This window comes from Vollenhovia emeryi, unplaced genomic scaffold, assembly GCF_000949405.1.
Source record: "Vollenhovia emeryi isolate VEMERY1.0 unplaced genomic scaffold, V.emery_V1.0 DF939123.1, whole genome shotgun sequence".
NCBI classification, from domain to species: Eukaryota; Metazoa; Arthropoda; class Insecta; order Hymenoptera; family Formicidae; genus Vollenhovia; species Vollenhovia emeryi.
Genome location: NW_011967243.1, coordinates 3,394,300 through 3,412,636, shown reverse-complemented (window position 1 = coordinate 3,412,636; position 18,337 = coordinate 3,394,300). Strand labels below are relative to the sequence as shown.

Sequence of the window (18,337 nt, the reverse complement as noted above, 5' to 3'; positions counted from 1 at the left end):
TGCAACTCTGTAAAATACATTCTGTATCTTTGATCGTTTCTCTTTTTGCTTGTTTAGAAAAGATATTTCAATTGTCCAAGATATTATTACGAAGCTGTAATTGTATATCCATGAACTCTTCGAGATGCAAATGAATATGTTACTTATATAACATTATAATTTGAGATGTGAATAACTATATACGTATACATTGAATGTATATAAATTATACATTAAATATATAGCTGTGATATTATTTCAGCGAGTCGTAAACTGGATCAATAACTATTGCTGTGCGCTCTATAATTAATTTAATCTTTCATTTTCTTCACGTATCTTTCGGCGTCACCTGTAAGCATTTTATTGCGCATATTATCTCTTGTTTCTCTCAGTCGGAGAATTTCCGCTCGTGTAATACTCGAGACTGCAATTTAATACGTAAATCAATGAATGTCCGAAAAAAATTGTTGCCTCCGAGAACAATTACAACGGTTCAGTTGATGATGGAGTAGCACTTTCTTGGGACGAGTTAGAATGTTTCTTTTTTGTTTCGTTGGTGAAGGTTGCTTGTATAAGGTGCAAGGTGATGGTTTACGTGAACCTGTAAGGGAGAGAATTGTAATGTGGTGGTAAAATGATCGTGGTCACTTTAAGTTGCGCTTTAAATGCGCGCACTTTACAAACAAATTGCACATCTTACGTCGCATCTCTATGTTTTATAAGCGGATCGCAACGAAGTACGAGTTATTTATGCTTGTCTTAGCCGCGATTATCACTGTGTTTATTCGATACTGCGTTTCTGTAGTGCGCTGATTTTCGTCGAGTTTTCTTTCCTTGCTACTTTGCCGGCTGACAACGTAGAGACTCGCAGGAATTGATGGTGGGTGTAAAATCGCGCGAAAAATTTATTAGAAATTTTATAGCGAGGAATCGCTTTTAATTCACTCTTAACGAATTCACGCGCGATATCCTCGTCCGTTTTATCCACAGTTTTTACATAAATCGGCACAAAAGCAATCTTATTCCAATGAAAAATGATCGAATCGGAAATGGATTACCCACGATCCAATTGCTGCGCGCTCTATAATTAATTTAACCTTTTTATTTTCTTCACGTATCTTTGGTGTCACCTGTAAGTATTTTATTACACATATTATCTCTTATTTCTCTCAGTCGGAGAATTTCCGATCGTATAATACTTGAGACTGCAATTTAATGCGTAGCTCTTTTTTTTTTCGTTAAACGTTAGATAAAGTTGTGCCGCATATACCGCTTGCTGGAGTAGGAGATAATTGTCCCGCTTGAAATTACAAGTGATTGCCGGAGAACCACTAATTTTCTGCGAAACTTGTCTCTTCGAAAGCGCATACTGCCGCGATTACAAAATACATAACAGTGTAGCAGAAGAAAACTTAATTTTTTCTCTACGCATAAATACATTTAATTAACGTGTTCCTTCCTAGAGCGGTATTTGCGCACGAGGCGTTAGAGCTGCACGTTTGCATTACTTTTATCATGACGTAGGTCTTCGTGTTCTTGTCTAAATTATATATATCGATACGTGAAAGCCGTGAAATGTATCTGTCAATCAATATTCTATTTCTCGAAATTGCACGGATTGTGCCTTAACAATAATGCACCACTGTTCCCAATATGATCTAAGAGATTCCAATAAGATTCAAGAGTTTATATATATATATTTAAATAATACCATTTTTATATTTTATACCGTGAAATATATGTAGGAGAAATGATTTATATTTGATCATAAATATTAATACTATTATATTTATTATAAAATACCATTAAATAGCATTGTATATTACAAGATAAATGAAATGCAATTTCTTTCCCTTGTAAGGGAAAGCTTTTTTTTTAGAAGTAGAAGTTGTAGTGTAAGATGTATCTAACAAAATTACCTTTTTTAAAAAAGGTACAAAAGAGGCCAAGTATACGCGTAGAAAGAACAAATATATAATGAGCAAAATTTTGGTTAAAAAAAGTACTGAAATCTATCTTTTCTACAAAAAGAATGATATCAAAAAAGTGTTGTAGTGTAAGATGCATTTATACGGAAGAGATATTTCTTAAGATAAATTAAATATATTATATTAATAAATCAAGATTTTTAAAAACTTATTAATTACGGAGGGAAAATTTATTATAAGAATTATAAATTCTTTTTATAAGGAAGTAAGAGGAAATTGGCAGAGAATAATAACACGCAAATGAAAGCGTCTTCGTGATTGTATAATCGTCTGTTATAAAAAATTCATAGCTACTGAGAAGCTAGACAAAGACAAGTTATTGTGAAAGGTTATCGGGTTAGCTGATACTACTACGTTTTAAGTTTGCAGCGTAATACAGTTTATCGAAAAGTAGAGAGAATTATTGAGTCATATTGGGATTCTAAGTCACATTGGGTGCAGTTGTAATGCAGTTATAAAAATCGCGTTGCTTTATAATTATTGTCACAATCTGTTTGTCTCGCTGACAATTAATTTTTATTATTCTATTACTTGCAATTTTTTTTTTCGCGATTTATATATAATAACGTAATTATATTGTGTACAAAACTGAGAAAAATTCTGCCATTTTAAATATCCGGATTAATGGATTAATATTCCTAATCAGGAATTGTTTGAAAAAGCTTCACGTCTCTGTGCTGATCAGATGTCAGTCCCTGTTAAGACGTCAACGTCGCTGTGTGCGAGAATTTCTGTCGCAAGTAAATAAAACGTCGTTCCACTTCTCTCACATGAGAAATCTTTTGCCTCAGACGACACTTGCCGGTCCGACGAGTTTACCTGCACGAACAAGCACTGCATCCAGCAGCTATGGGTCTGTGACAACGACAACGATTGCGGGGACAACAGCGACGAGAAAGGTTGCGGGCCAGTAACGTGTCATCCTGACACTGATTTCGCGTGTTCCGAGAGTTATTGCATAACGTCGCGATGGAGATGCGACGGGGACTACGATTGTCCCGATCGATCCGACGAAATAGGATGCAAGGTACTTCATCTTCATCCTGCCCTCGTCTTAGTATCGGATGGCTGAAAAGATTCGCGCGATTGTTAAGAATAAAGAAACTCGAGAGCAGAAGGAAATGCAGTACAGTTTACGTAATGTCGCATTGCGCTTAGATCTGACGTTTCCTTGCAATTCATTCTTTTAGGATATCCAGAACGGGAAGAAGAGCCACTGCGACAGAGAGTTCGATTGCGACGATGGTGTTACTTGCATCCACCAGACTTGGGTATGCGACGGCGAGAAGGACTGCCCCAATGGCGCGGACGAATCCCCACAGAGATGCCACAATGTGACTTGCAGACCCGATCAATTTCAATGCGAAGATCGACGTTCTTGCATCTCGGGTAATGAAACAGTTAAAGATATAACATTTCTGTAGTAAACTATAATTTGCGTTAAACTTACAATATAACACGACAAAGTAACGAAGAATATTCTCGTTTTGTGGATCAATGGCCATAGTTTACGTGTGAATCGAGGGGGAAACCGCTGAGGGCATTGTGGTGTACAGATTTGCGGCATTACTGGGCATTAATAGGCATTTTGTGGGCATTAGTTTGGGCATTAGGCCTTGCTGGGGCATTATAAAGATAAAATAAGATAATAAGATACAGTAATGCCCACTGGGCATTGATGTACAAGATGTTGGTCAGCGGTTTCCCCCTCGGTGTGAACAGAAGGCGACTATAAAATTAAATTCAGCCCCAATATCTTGTAAAGCTTATTAATTCCATCAATGTAGCTTATTCATCACCAAGATATTGAATTCCCTAAATTAATAAGCTATACAAGACGTATATGATTTTTTTATCATCTCAGATTGAAATAAAGACTCTATCTTTTACCCGATAGTCGCGCAAATCACCCTATAATGCCTCGGATTTTCAACGACTCGTGTGTTTAGGTCATCTGTACTGCAACGGTAAAACCGAGTGCGCCGACGGAAGCGATGAGAAAAATTGCACAAGCAAAATCGTAAGCTGCGATCCGCGAATTCAGTTCGAGTGCAGCGAGGGCTCGTGTATTCCTTTGGAAAACGTTTGCAACAAAAACCCAGATTGCATCGGCTGGGAGGATGAGAGCACCGAGCTCTGCGGCGTGAACGAGTGTGCAAACAACAACGGTGGATGCTCGCAGATTTGCGTCGATTTGCCTATTGGTTACCGATGCGACTGCCACGCGGGCTATAGACTCATCGACAACCGCACGTGCGATGGTACGATATATAAAGTTTTTGGTCTCCAAATGTTAACATATGACTTCTTTAAGGTTTCTGACTTGTCACCGTAACCACATATTGGGTTAGCTCCGCATTGGGAAGATTATTTTATCTTTCAGATATTGACGAGTGCCTGGAGCCGGGCAGCTGTTCTCAGTTTTGCCAGAACGAAAAGGGCAGCTTCAAATGCAGCTGCGCTCCCGGTTATCTTAAAGATCCGCGAAATTCAACGCACTGTAAAGCCGCGGAGGGTCACGCAAGCCTGTTATTTGCCCGTCGACATGACATCCGAAAAGTAGCTCTAGACCGTCAAGAGATGACTGCCATTGTTAACAATACTAAAATGGCAACAGCACTGGACTTTGTCTTCCGCACCGGAATGATTTTCTGGAGCGACATTAGTGAAAAGAAAATTTACAAGTATGTCGTAATTGCCTTACAGTTAAACAAAAATCTCTGTTGCTAAGTTTTATATATTGATTGAATGATGTTTTCAGAGCTCCAATAGACGAAGGAAATGAGCGCACGGTCGTTATCGAAAATGATTTCACCACATCAGATGGACTGGCAGTTGATTGGATTTACAGTCATATTTATTGGACAGACTCAGGGAAAGATACCATTGAATTGGCCAATTTCGAAGGAAATATGAGAAAAACTCTGATACGAGATCGCATTCAGGAGCCTAGAGCGATAGCACTGAATCCACTGGAGGGTTGGATGTTTTGGACAGACTGGAGCGACGAAGCTCGTATTGAACGAGCCGGCATGGATGGCAGTCATCGATCGGTGAGAAACGGAAACTATAATGTTAACTAAAAAGTAGTATTAATATTGTCGAAAAATGTGTAATTTAAACGTAATCATAAAATTTAAGGGATCTCCAGAAATCCGTTTAAAAGGAGCAATTATATTATTATTAAAACAGATTAAATATGTTGCTCGAGCAATTTGCCTTGATTTCTAACAAGAGTCTATTACAGGTGATTGTCGGTAATGATGTCAAGTGGCCTAATGGCTTAACTTTAGACTTGATTGGCAGGAGAGTATACTGGGTAGACGCAAAACTGAATATCATAGGCTCCTGTAATTACGACGGTACTGGCAGACGAACGATCTTGTACTCTCCCGACAGTCTTAGGCATCCCTTCAGTATAACGACTTTCGAAGATTACGTGTACTGGACTGATTGGGATAAGGAAACGATCTTTAAAGCTAATAAATTCACCGGCCAGGAAGTAGAGCCCGTAACATCGATCAGAACGCTCCAGCATCCGATGGTAGTCCATGTATATCACCCTTACAGACAACCTGATGGAATGAATCAATGTCAGGCTGTCAATGGACATTGCAGCCATCTGTGTTTGCCCGCGCCTAAAATCAATTCTAGATCACCACTGTTGTCGTGCGCCTGTCCTGACGGCTTACGGTTATTACCCGATGGATTGATGTGCGTGGAAAATGGTGAGTCAGTCATAGGGAAGCATATAGCGATTGACGAATGACCTTCCAGTGCTGAGCTACTACGCAATCTTCAACTGCCTCGTCACAGTCAATTTGTGAGAAATAAGTGTGCCAATTGTTCTATAATTACAATGTAATTTTAGCATAATGTGACGCTTTTAAATTATACAAAAGTAATTTTTTAAATATTCGTGATGGACATCGTATAAAAATGAATTACAAAATCTTTTTCTAAATGAACAAATTAGTTTAATTAATAGACAGTCGCGGAAAGCTGTTCGTCAATTTATTGTACATCTGTTGTATTATAGATCTGCAATATACATATCGCTCATTTGCTGCAACAATGACTTAACTAAAAAATTATGCCAATACGGTATTTTAAAATTCTTGTACAAAGCTATAACAATTTAAAACTTTAATCGTGTCTCCTGAAAAATCACAATTTTTGAGTTATGTCATTGTTGTAGCAAATGAGCGATATAGTACATGACGAGAATGAAATAATTCTCAGATAGCATTGCATGTCGTTGGCGCATTCTAATTTATTAATGCTTATGCAAAAAGGATGCTCAAAATGTCATTTTTGTTTCTATTATATTTAGATAATTACATTTTTATACATTCGATTAGTTAATTATTATGCTCATAAGCTCACAGCTCATGCTCATTATACAGATAACGCTCATACATTAATCTCATGATGTCTCATGGAACAGTTGCTGCGCAATAATAAGTCATCTGGCATGATCATTCTTATACATATTAAAACAGTATGATGAGAACGTGCAAGTGCTTGGATGCAAGAAAGTTATGAAAAAAAACCGCGCGTGTATTATTAGTGTACAAAGTTGATCATTTAGGATATATGGAAACTTTTAATTTTTTTTATTAATGTCCGACAGTTGCTCGACGATGTTATGAGCTCATTATTTATGTTGTATCATTTATTTGCATTCGTGTTGCATGAATTTGGGATATTCCAGTTACTACGACCATAGCGCCGTCCACGCAAGCACCCATGAAGCCGTTCCAGAGGCTCGAGCCTCTGAATGTTACAACGACTGCCAGTAAGTTTGGTTGGATGATATTTTTTAATACGCGCTGATCCTTCTGGGATATAGGTATTAAGGGTTTATCTAATTGTACTACCATATAGAATTAATCATTTGACGTCTATTTCACGTCTAACAAGGGTGTTTCTCATTCTTGGGATACATTTTATACTGGCTTTCATAAAGGGTGCTTACTAGCAATGTACACAAGCGACATTGTGCAACACAGTGTGCGTAACCAGCTTTCCAACCATGACATAAGTCGACACAATCGTACGCAGCTAAAAAGCTAAATTCAATTGTGTTGTCTCTCCACGAGTACTAACATTTTTATCACTTATTTTTCTATAGATAGTCAAAAGTTTTCAGCTGTTGAACGGGCGTACAAACGGGTATATAAGAAATCATTGCTTGCACAAAAAATTTCTTAAAGTTTATAGTTTCGAGTAGATTTTCTGGCTCTTTCTCTCTGTCTAAAGATTCTTCCCGTTAATGAAGAAAATATTCTTCTGAACTATGGATGGTGTTTCATACATACTTTATTTTATTATTTGTCACAAAGACAATATGAATATACTATTTCGTTATTTATTAAAATTAATATAAACTTAATAATTATATATTACAGCAGTAGAAGGATTTATATGTAAACACGTCATATTTTCGGATGTAGCCCTAGTAAAATAACTGCTCTGCACACTGGCGGTAAAACAAAAAGCTAAACAGTGTTTCATTGTTTGAAAGTACCCTTTATTATTCAAGAGTAAAATACTGAATGCTGAATTAAAAACAATTTTTTTAAATGGATTTGCTATATTAAGTTATAGACATTAAATCTACATCACAACTCTTTATTTAGTGGGATTTGATATTTCATATATGTATATATATTTATATGAAACAATTTAAAGTCAATTTTTCCTGAACAAATACATCAGAAAATTAATTTGCAATCCAAAGATTGTTTTCCGGCAATTAAACTTTAGAAATTCAGAAATTTTACTTTTTATTTAAATAATTATTTAATTAAATCTTAATTAATCCGTGATTTGAGTTACAAATCGTATGTATAAAATAGAAAATTTAATTTTTCTAAATAATGATCGCTTTGCATTTTTTAAACAAAAATTTGACTTTATGTTCATTGAATAATCTGTAAATAACAAGTTATTTGTTCAATCTAAAGCATTTTATATATGGCTTATTGTTACATGTTCAATAACAAATTTGTTCGATTAAAATGCATTATTTAATTCTTTATTTAAAAGAAGTACCTTATAAATTATCTTGTAGACTTTTATATAAAATTGTAGAGATATGATTACACATATAATGTTATTTTGCATAATATGAATGTGCCCTATGCATGTATTGTTTTCTTAAAAATGTGCAATTTTTTAATAGCCGAGTTAGTGTTTTCTAGATCTAGATAGATTTGCTCTATTTCTTTTAATTATGACAATTGTATATATCACTACAAAAATTTACTAAATTTTTACTAATTGTATTAACTCTGCTACAGTAATGTGAATGTGCTGGAATGGAAACAGATTTTTGGAATCTCTTTGTATCAAACATCAAATATATTAATTTATGTTTTGGAATTTTCACATCGTGTATGGTATTTCTAGATCCGCTATCCTCAGCAGATGCAGACGGAAAGGGGAATTCAACGGCTGAATCAACAGATCCTGGTTTAGTCGCCGGCATCGTGATAGGCGTTGTGTCCTTAGGACTGTTATTACTTGCACTTGTTGCAGTGCTATGCTACAGGCATTATCTTCATCGTAATGTTACTAGCATGAACTTCGATAATCCCGTCTACAGGAAGACTACAGAGGATCAATTTAGTCTTGAGAAAAACAGATTCCCACTTCCTGCAGCTACAGTTGGAGAGGAGGTAAAAGTGTCAATTACTTTAATTAATTTTTACTTAAACGATTTTTCTTATGGATTATGGAAAATATCACAAATACTTTGGATGAGATTTCAGAATAGTTTTTATGAAATTTTTTTATTGTTTCAGGCTCAAGAACCATTGACAAGTCCTGGAACAAACGATTATGTTTAAGGCTCAGTCTGTCAATATAAAGGATTTAACAGGCTACTGAAGTACTATATCGACCAAGTGATAAAACCATGTAAAGAAAGATGAGGTATTTGCGTTGAAAGAGCCTGTCCAAACGCATCATGCCTGCGCTCGCTCGCAAGCCTGCCAACCAACTGTGATTATGTTAATTTTTTTTGTATCTATTTCTTTACAAACTTTAGCACTTTGTCACTCAAATGTGTGTATATTATGCGTGCAACATTTAGATTTGCTCTAGGACGTAAAGGGAGAAATATCTAAAGGAACTGTTGCCAAATAAGCGATCCTCTCTTCATGTAGCCAAATAGTTTGATAAGAGCTTAAGATTCCTACTTAACATTTTCCCTATTTAGTTAAGCAACATATAATTTGTAATATAGTACTTTTTAGATCAATTTAGCATGGCCTGGCGCACGTAGCGTACGATTTTACATACGCTATGTATATGTAAGAATATAAACTTGTTATTGTTTATTTATTCAGAGATATGCAATGGTCACTTTTTTTTAATAGAGTTTCTACGCGAGATATTACTTTTTTGAGTAATATCTTACAGGAGTCATATGTAAATAATGCGAAAAATCTCAATCGTGTATCATTAAAATTATTAAAAAATTACTACACGTGGTGTTAAAATGCAATATGAAAGTTATAACAATTCAATGCATGCTGTGAACACACTATCATCCGAAAGCGGAGTAAGAGGCTATAATTATTATTTTCTCTCATCTTGAATTATTGTACCTCTCTGTTTTTGTTATGTAAAAAAAGAAAAACCACTTTTTATAAAAGGCACATACATTCAATATGTATATAATATATATATAACCATGTTCTTTTATTATTATATATTGTAGTTTTCTCTGTAATTTAGATCTAAGAGTATATTTATACATAATCCGCTCCATGTTAATTATTAAAAAAGAAAGTTGAAAACTGCGAGTTGATAAAAAAATATATGCTCAGAAGAAATTTCTCCTTTTATGTCTGCATAACGCGTACAATGCCATGACATATGCATAGATATATGTCGGGACTCTCCAGCAACTATCTGTATATTGATGGGCGGTCCATATCACGAAAAAATCGCTCTATTTACAAACATTATACTATCGTTTATGTAGTAAAACAGAAAGAGAGCACTGTAACGACTTGAGCTCAATGACAGTAAGTGTGACTGTGCGTTTGTTAAAAGGGAACTGTTGTCAAGTACTTCAATCAATCTACTAAAGAAATCAGTGTATTTGTATAGAATTATTGCATCGGGCTTAAGAGTTTTATTTACTACATAAGTATCAATATGTATGTGTATATATGTATGTACAAAGTGTAGCAAAAATTAGGTATAAAAACGCTGCAACAGAAAATTAGTGAAAAATTAAGCAATGAAAATTTACTTCTTGAAAAAAACTATTTTAAGCAGCAGGTTCTTAATCATAAGCTTGAAACATTGAATAAAATTTCATTCTGCTAGGATTCGAGAAATTATTAATACGTCATGCAATTGTTTAACTTCTTGAATTAAATTTCAAATTGGGTGTTCAATTTTGTATTTAAAAAAAACACTATTGCTTTTATTATTAAATTTATGTAAATGTCTGCTGAAGTATTTTTATACTTGACTTCTGTGACGCTCTGTATATATGTAAAGGATATCCTAGTAAAGATATGTACCAGTACTGTAAGAACCTTACAACGATAATAACAATTTATTTAAAACTTTGTTATAATTTGCTATAATACACTTCATGTCGCGACTTTTTGCAGTCTTTCCATTTTCGCTAGCAATAAACTACTCTTTGTTTTTTATAAATAATCACGCGCTCATGTTCATGTATTCTTAGAGAAAATATTGATTAGAATTCACTAAATATTTTTAGAACATTCCAAACAATCTAGGTTACATCCTGATAGCAAAGAGGAAGAAGAATTTAAAATTATACATAATGGATACAATTATCTCATAAATATTACAATATTAAAATTGTATTTGTAACTGAAAATTGAAAAGGAGCGATTGTTTATTAATTGTGGCATTTGTGTTATCTTTAATTCTTAATTTAATTAATTCTTTAATTATATTTCCGCCTAGAGAAAGGTGTCTCGTAGCACTAGTGATTCATGTAATTTTTTTGGAATGTCCTACATATATATATATATATATACACATATGTGCATATTTATAATATAATATTACTATATTAAAAATGATTAAATGTGAAAAAACATTTTATTATATAAGATTATTAACAAATATTAGATTGGTAAATAGAGCTGTGTACGGTTGACAGATAGCGGATTGTGCTCACAAAAATTGTGCCAACAGTTTCACGCTTTTAGTGAAACAAATTAATTTACAAGTCAATAATTTACATACACCTTATCTGGTCTTATTTCTATGGGACCAAGAAATTTTGTACATGAGATATAAGTAATGTTTCCAATTTTCATTCTTTGTATAAAGATTATATAGACTATCTATATAACATTGAACGATTGCCAAATATGAAGAAGAAACTGAAATTGAAAGTTATACATAACTTAATAATTTTTGTAAGAAAATTTACGTATATTTATAATTTGTCAATATTGAACTTCTACCTTGATTAATGAATATCTTTTTATATTGTGCCAAACCATTTCTACTGATTCCTCCTATCTACGACCAGCTGTCTGTTAACAGGAACATGGTACAATTGTAAGTGCAAGAAAGCACAGTCCAAAATTAAGATAGAGGCTTGGTGGTAATTTTAATCAAAAATAGCAGTATGTGTGTGCGTGTGTGTGTGGTGAGAATTGCAATTAACTGTGTAAGACGTAAAGGTATAACTTGTCCTAGCCAATTTATCCGCCAAAATCGTGTCAAACGTTATTTCTATGCAACGTATGTATATGTACATATATGCAATTGAATTCTAAAATAGATCATCAAGCGTCGTAGATATATTCTTGGACCAGTTTGAAATTGATCTTTTTTTCGTAAAAAAACATCCAAATGTTAATAATTCTTGATTTATAAAATTTAGAAGCTTCTTTCTAAATTAAATTTCTGAGAAAAAATTCAAATACATGAAATCGTACTCTCTGTTTAATTATAAAATATAATATAATTTAAGGAATTTAAATTTGTATCTCTCTCTAAGTTATTATCCAGTAATTTACATTTTATATACGAAAGAGACATAAGGAACAAGCCATAGTTAATTAAATGTATTTTAAAGAACAAAGAAATAATTCCACTTATTAAAGCATAATTTGTCTACGAAATTTGGTAATTTATTTTATAATCATTCTGTATGCATATACAAGGTGAATCGATGTTTGTGTCTGAAATATTTTTGTTATTTTTAATGATATATGAAAACTTTTAACGATAAATCGCACGATGTAGAAAAGAATATACCCACAGATCTATAACTATAACAATTCAAAATGATGTCAAAAGATATGAAAATACTTGACACTTCTTTATGTGAAACTATATGAATTTTCGTACCTAAATTTTTTCATTATTCATTATTTACATAAAATATTTCAACTGATATAAGAAGTACGTTTGAATAAAGATTTGGTTACAAATAATTTAGTCGCCTGCGTAAAAACGGCACTTTTTATCGATTAAGATATGACCTTATTAAGATTGAAATAATCGAATACGTTAAACTAAAATACGACGCGTGCGTTGCGCTCACCGTTTATCCCCGTTTAATCTTCAAAAACTCCACGTGCAAAAAATTGAAGTAATTTTCATACACTGTGTTAATCTTAGGAATTCTTATATTTCTTGAAGACAACAAAATTGTTTCAGATGCAACGTTTAGAGATGATGAATCACTCTGTATAGATACATGAGGTATGTACACACTCGCGCGTACGTAAATATACTTTAAAAGAAATATATATAAATATATAATTTATTATAATGATTGTATAAATAAAGTATACAAACTAAATTGCAGTAATGCCACGTTATTATCACACCTATGGAAGATTGTGAAATGTAAAATTTGTAAATAAGCCTATTTGAAAATATAAATAGTGAATCATTTCTTCATCGAGTTGTGAATCTTCCCAAGCTCTTAAAAGAGGTATGCAATAATGAACAATGCTGGAATATTATTATATAATTCCAACTAACTAGATTAGCGAATCTCCAAATACAATGTCACACTTGCTACAGATTAATACTAGTTTTTATTACAGGTTTCAAGAATACAATAAGGAAGATATGCAGAAATTATAAAAATACCTTTATTTTTTTCTTCACTACAAACTTTACAATGTTATTAGTAACGTATTAATTTGTGTTATTATACAATTTCATTAGAAATAGAACTGAGTATTTAACAAACGAATACTTTATCAAATTGATAGAGGTAAAGGTAAGAGTGGCAAATAAAAATCACAAAATTTTTCTTCTCACAATGCGAATTGTATGTACATAATATATTACCGTCTATTCAATATTAACATTTAGTCGCGAAAATATTACTAAACATACATTAACACACTCATATAACTCGTTTTACAATATTATAAATTAATACAAATTATTCCCATCGTTGTACGTTACTTGCACATATTTTATTCCGCATTACTTTATATGCAATTCAATTTTTTTTCTGTTCTAATATACTTTGTCACATTTGAAAGAAAACTCTCTTCTGAAAACTATTTTCAATCTTGTCTGGATTTTAAACACACTTTAATATCATGTTGAACAAAATCGTTGTTATTTAAAATAAATTAGTTTGTCGGACTAGTGTTTCTACTTCCCTTTACATTTTGTTTTGTACATGAAGTAAACTTTATATGTGTATTATCTTACATCATTGATTTAATGTATAAATTATTAAAGCTCGTACATATATATTGTGGACCTACATCCTAAAATTTACTCGTTCGTGGCAGTTTTGCGCAAGACCGGTACCAAAGCAGATTTGAATAATCACGGAAACCAGAAGAATCCTAATAACCCAAAATATAAACCCGGTACCAAAGCAGATTTGGATAATCACGGAAACCAGAAGAATCCTAATAACCAAATAACAAAATATATGAAAGCCAAAAAGTAAACATGTATTCATGTCTTACAAAAATGGCATTGTACTTGTAATATACGTGCCTTAAATATATGTGACATGATATTTTAATATTGTAAAATGTTTTATGTATTTTTTTCTTTTTTACATTGATTATGTGTACACCAGGAATCACCGATGTCTTCCCATATGAATTTAGGCTTGTAGAACACACACATTTTTCATGTAGATGCTCGTTTTCGTGTGATGTGTGCACAAATTCACGTGGGAAGGAAGACCGGTACCAAAGCAGATTTGAATAATCACGGAAACCAGAAGAATCCTAATAACCCAAAATATAAACCCGGTACCAAAGCAGATTTGGATAATCACGGAAACCAGAAGAATCCTAATAACCAAATAACAAAATATATGAAAGCCAAAAAGTAAACATGTATTCATGTCTTACAAAAATGGCATTGTACTTGTAATATACGTGCCTTAAATATATGTGACATGATATTTTAATATTGTAAAATGTTTTATGTATTTTTTTCTTTTTTACATTGATTATGTGTACACCAGGAATCACCGATGCCCTCCCATATGAATTTAGGCTTGTAGAACACACATTTTTCATGTAGATGCTCGTTTTCGTGTGATGTGTGCACAAATTCACGTGGGAAGGTATCAGTGATTCCTAGTGCACATATATATGCACGTGTCCCTTGAAAATATATAAGTTTTGCGAAGCCACCGTTTTTGGAAATGAAATTTAACAAACTTGAACTTTAATTTAACTAATCTAATATTGTCCTCCTATATTAAAGGTCTATGAGATTAACGTCCCTCGTTATCGTGTTCAATGTAGGCGCGACCGACGTTGTGAGAGAACGTACGTGAGATCTGAAGCTGGTGGCCGGCTCCCAGGCCTCGTCCCGCACCACACCCTGATTTCTAGGATACATGAGCAACGGGTCCTTCCCCGTTTCCTTGCACAGTCTTTCTTGCAGCGTGATCAGGCGAGATCTCCAGTACCCGTAGCTCGCCTGCTTAAGCGCGCTGACCCACTGTTCGACCTGGGACTCGGACCGGCCGCTCAGTATGTGCCGCTTGTCCAGCTCGTCGCGGAACGAGATGCTGAAGGCAAACGCCCCCTCGGATGAATTATCTATATTTATACTGCAATTCTCTAGAACGATGACACCAGCCGGCTGCCTCCTGTCGATCTGCCCCAGGTCGTTGATGTTGAAGTAAAACAGCAGATTGTACCGCAGCTTGAACCACTTCTCTTTAAACACTGGAAGCAAATGCGGGAAACACAGGTATTAGATGCTGTTTAGTTTAATCGCCAACAATCGCAAATACACCTTGGATGTCCCCCTTCAACTGAAACTAAATTGAGGCCGGAAAGTAACAATTTTAGCAATGTAAAACTAAGGAAATTAATTGTTCATTCCTTGTCGAGGTATACATTTTTTTTTATCAAATATCCGGCAACAGACTCCCACTGCCTTTCCTTAATTTCCTCAGTAACAATTTTGTAATCTAATCGGACTGTTATAAACATTGTGTTTCCCTCTTCGTTTTGATACAGAAAGACTCGCTCCAAGTATCTCGGACGCGCTACAATTACTTGACACGACCAGAGCTCTCTTTAGAACAGTTTGACCATCTTCCAGGCGTAATTTTACTTGCGATTGGCGTCGTTCTATTTCCTCGAGACTCCAGAGTCGTCTCGAGGGCGGCGATAGCGACTGAAAAAAATCGCGTCTGATAACAAGACCGCACGAGCCGAGGGAAAGTACACGAAACGACGGCAGCGCACGACGATCCGCGATATTTATCTACGACAGACCCGGCGGTCACGCGTGATAATTACACGTCTGTAAACCGCACCACCTCGCGAGAGCCTGCCAGGCGGGCAGGTGACAGGTGAGGGCAGGTTAGGGGCGACTCGTCGCGTTACGTAAAACGCAGACTCGGCGTACTCGCCACGCACTAAACCAACCTGACTTAGGGGCCCGCTTGTGATTCAGACGTCCCTCCAGGTCCGCGGGTCCGAAGCTCGCCTCCGCGAGCTCCCTGTCATTGAATCTCATGTCCGAGCCCCGAGGTCCGGGTACGACGACGCCCCGCGTGTGGTGCGCGCCACGTACGGTCACAGGGGCTGCCGCGCCGCCGCGACGGCACGCACCATCCTCGCCTCGTCAATCGCGTTAATCGCGCGGCATGTCAGGCCCGCGATGCTCGTCTCCCACGTTAATTGACGGGCGGCGCGCGAGCGCGCGCTCTCGCTCTCTCTCTCTCTCTCTCTCTGTCTGTCTGTCTCTCTCTCTCTCGCTTCACGCTGATTGATCTTGTATGTAATCGCGCGAGACGGGGAAAAACGGGTCCTCGGCTCGGGGGAAAAGTGTCCGTCGCGCGCGACCCCAGGCTCGGTCGAACGGGTCGGTCGCACCGCGTCGTAGAAACTGGTACGAACTAACAGCTTCGAGACAGCTCGCGCCGAAGTCGAGGAAGGCTCCCGCGCGATCTCCTATTTTCCGATCGGCGACGCATCGGCGCGTCTCGATTCAGTCGGTTCGAATCGCACTCGGTGCTCCACGCGCGGGTGGGGCAGCTTGGCGTTGATTCGCGGAAGAGCCCGACGAGCGGGCGCGAAAACGAGACGTCGCCGTGTTCCGCGAGAAACGAACGGTTGCCGAAAATTACGCGCGTCGGTTCCCCTCGATTCTTCCTTTCGGTTGTTAGAGGTGACTGGATGACGTCAGCGAACTACCGGTTTAATTGAATCGACTGACTCGAGTAGCCCGCGGCTTTATCAACTCCCGCGGTTTTATATCGAACTTAGCGTTATCAATCGTTTTTTTTCTGCCCGGCGCGTGCGAGAAGGAAGATTAGATTAGAGAGGCGGAATCGTGTAGCCGAAGGTCCGCACCGATTGATTTGAGGCGCGATCGTGAATCTCTTCCTCTAGTGCGAACTCGTCAAAAGTGAACAATTTCATCGATGAATATTGAAATCTTCAATTAAAACATTTTTCACTTTTCGCGAGTTCACACTACAGCCGGGCTGCTTTCGCGAGAAAATCAAAATGATCCTGTGCTATGATTGGTCGAATCTGGAATTTCAATGAACAAAATTTTAATGTGGATGCTATGAAATTTCGGGGCTGCTTTCGCGAGAAAATCAAAATGATTCGGATTAAAATGACCTTGTGCTACGATTGGTCAAATCTGGAATTTCATTGAATAAAATTTCAATGCGATGCTAGGAAATTTCAGATTTGACCAATCGTAGCACAAGGTCATTTTAATCTGGATCATTTTGATCTTCTCGCGAAAGCAACCGATATTCACTGCCAGTACTGAAACTCTATGGTTTACGTTAAGCCCGTATCAGACTACGGATTGAGACTGGGATTAGATTGAAATTTGACCAATCAGAGTAAAAGTTACTCAACTTGAGATTAGTAAACTTTACTGTGATTGGTTAAATTTCAATCTAATCCTAATCCCAATCCGTAGTCTGATACGGACTTTACGTATACTATACATTTTCAGTACTGACAGTGAATATTGGAACGCAGCCAAAGTATTAAGGCCTGTGTCCACGATGCTAGGGCTTGGTCCAAGTTCTAGTTTCGAGAAATGTGTAGCCAATCACCTTGCAGTTTTTCCATAGGAGATGCAAGTTGATTGGCTACATATTTTTCAAAACTAAAAACGCGCACACACATGTGCGGGGTATTCCACGCATAATACTTGTTAAAATAAGACATTTTATATATATTATTATATTTTGGGGAAATTTTTTCAAAATATGATAAATTTGGGGAAAATTCATGGACAAGTTGGGAAACTTCAGCTTTAACCATCTGGCAACACTGTCTCCTGCACATTACTCAAGACAGGACCACAGAACACGTTCGACTATAAACAATAAGCGCGAGATTGTCCGTGAACCCGTTTATACGTATACAAGCCGTCGATGACATCGGGGGACGTTTTGTTTCCGTATGCTTTCGTCTCGACTTAACTGTAGACATTTCATACGCATAGATTACATCAGACATACAAGGTAAATGCATAGACATATAAAAGATAGACTGCTTATGAGGCAGTGGAACCCTAGGTGGGGGCATCCCCCTGAGGGAAAAGGACAACATGAATTTATTTGGGTATCTGTCTTCCTCTAGTGGACGTGATCTGAAGGCGATCACGTGTTCACGCCCACGTGATCACGTACACTAGAAGAAGATAGATACCCAAATAAATTATTGGTGTTGTCCCTTTCCCTCAGGAGGACATGCCCCACTACCTCATAAGCAGTCTATCTTTTATATGCCTATGGGTAAATGTGAGGGACGTAGAGTTTGGTAGAGTTCCCGAGATCGACATCAATATTTCAGAGCCAATCAGGATACGCTCTTAGTCCCAGTCTACAATAGATGATTTAAGCCCTAAGCTTTAAG

The 18,337-nt window shown here is 36.2% G+C and overlaps 3 protein-coding genes and 1 long non-coding RNA gene across 14 annotated transcripts in view; 3 read left to right on the top strand and 1 right to left on the bottom strand.

The window, feature by feature from the left end:
- The window catches only part of LOC105569736 (very low-density lipoprotein receptor-like), a 37,660-nt gene extending 27,443 nt beyond the window's left edge, over positions 1-10,217 (top strand). For 3 of the 4 annotated variants that reach the window (XM_012026425.1, XM_012026429.1, XM_012026426.1), the window contains 9 exons: positions 2,759-2,994; positions 3,158-3,356; positions 3,917-4,228; positions 4,351-4,651; positions 4,729-5,020; positions 5,215-5,695; positions 6,682-6,765; positions 8,382-8,650; positions 8,777-10,217. In XM_012026425.1, coding sequence (XP_011881815.1) covers positions 2,759-2,994; positions 3,158-3,356; positions 3,917-4,228; positions 4,351-4,651; positions 4,729-5,020; positions 5,215-5,695; positions 6,682-6,765; positions 8,382-8,650; positions 8,777-8,821 — 2,219 coding nt within the window. In that variant the 3' untranslated portion in view covers positions 8,822-10,217. The remainder of the gene's footprint in view (positions 1-2,758; positions 2,995-3,157; positions 3,357-3,916; positions 4,229-4,350; positions 4,652-4,728; positions 5,021-5,214; positions 5,696-6,681; positions 6,766-8,381; positions 8,651-8,776) is intronic. The other variant, XM_012026428.1, reaches the window with a different exon arrangement.
- A 1,686-nt stretch (positions 10,218-11,903) lies between these two features.
- LOC105569726 lies at positions 11,904-14,002 on the top strand. The gene is made up of 2 exons (XR_001009532.1): positions 11,904-12,927; positions 13,043-14,002. It is a non-coding gene; the product is annotated as an uncharacterized LOC105569726 (long non-coding RNA).
- On the bottom strand, positions 13,076-16,668 carry LOC105569727 (pleckstrin homology domain-containing family J member 1-like). 2 transcript variants are annotated; one of them, XR_001009533.1, is made up of 3 exons: positions 15,872-16,668; positions 14,524-15,160; positions 13,076-14,129 (listed from the first exon to the last, which is right to left on the bottom strand). XR_001009533.1 is itself a non-coding variant. In XM_012026408.1 (2 exons), exons 1-2 carry the CDS (start codon positions 15,960-15,962, stop codon positions 14,685-14,687), a joined length of 567 nt encoding a protein of 188 aa, XP_011881798.1. In that variant the 5' UTR covers positions 15,963-16,668; the 3' UTR covers positions 13,076-14,684. The 2 variants fall into 2 exon arrangements, 1 of the variants encoding a protein (XP_011881798.1); XM_012026408.1 differs by having other exon boundaries at positions 13,076-15,160.
- LOC105569728 (DNA repair protein RAD52 homolog) overlaps positions 15,755-18,337 on the top strand; it is a 5,817-nt gene continuing 3,234 nt past the window's right edge. For 5 of the 7 annotated variants that reach the window (XM_012026415.1, XM_012026412.1, XM_012026411.1 and 2 more), the window contains exon 1: positions 17,521-17,943. The gene's annotated coding sequence lies outside the window, so the exon portion shown is untranslated. Of the gene's footprint in view, positions 15,796-17,520; positions 17,944-18,337 lie in introns of those variants that run through there. The other 2 variants (XM_012026410.1, XM_012026413.1) reach the window with 2 other exon arrangements.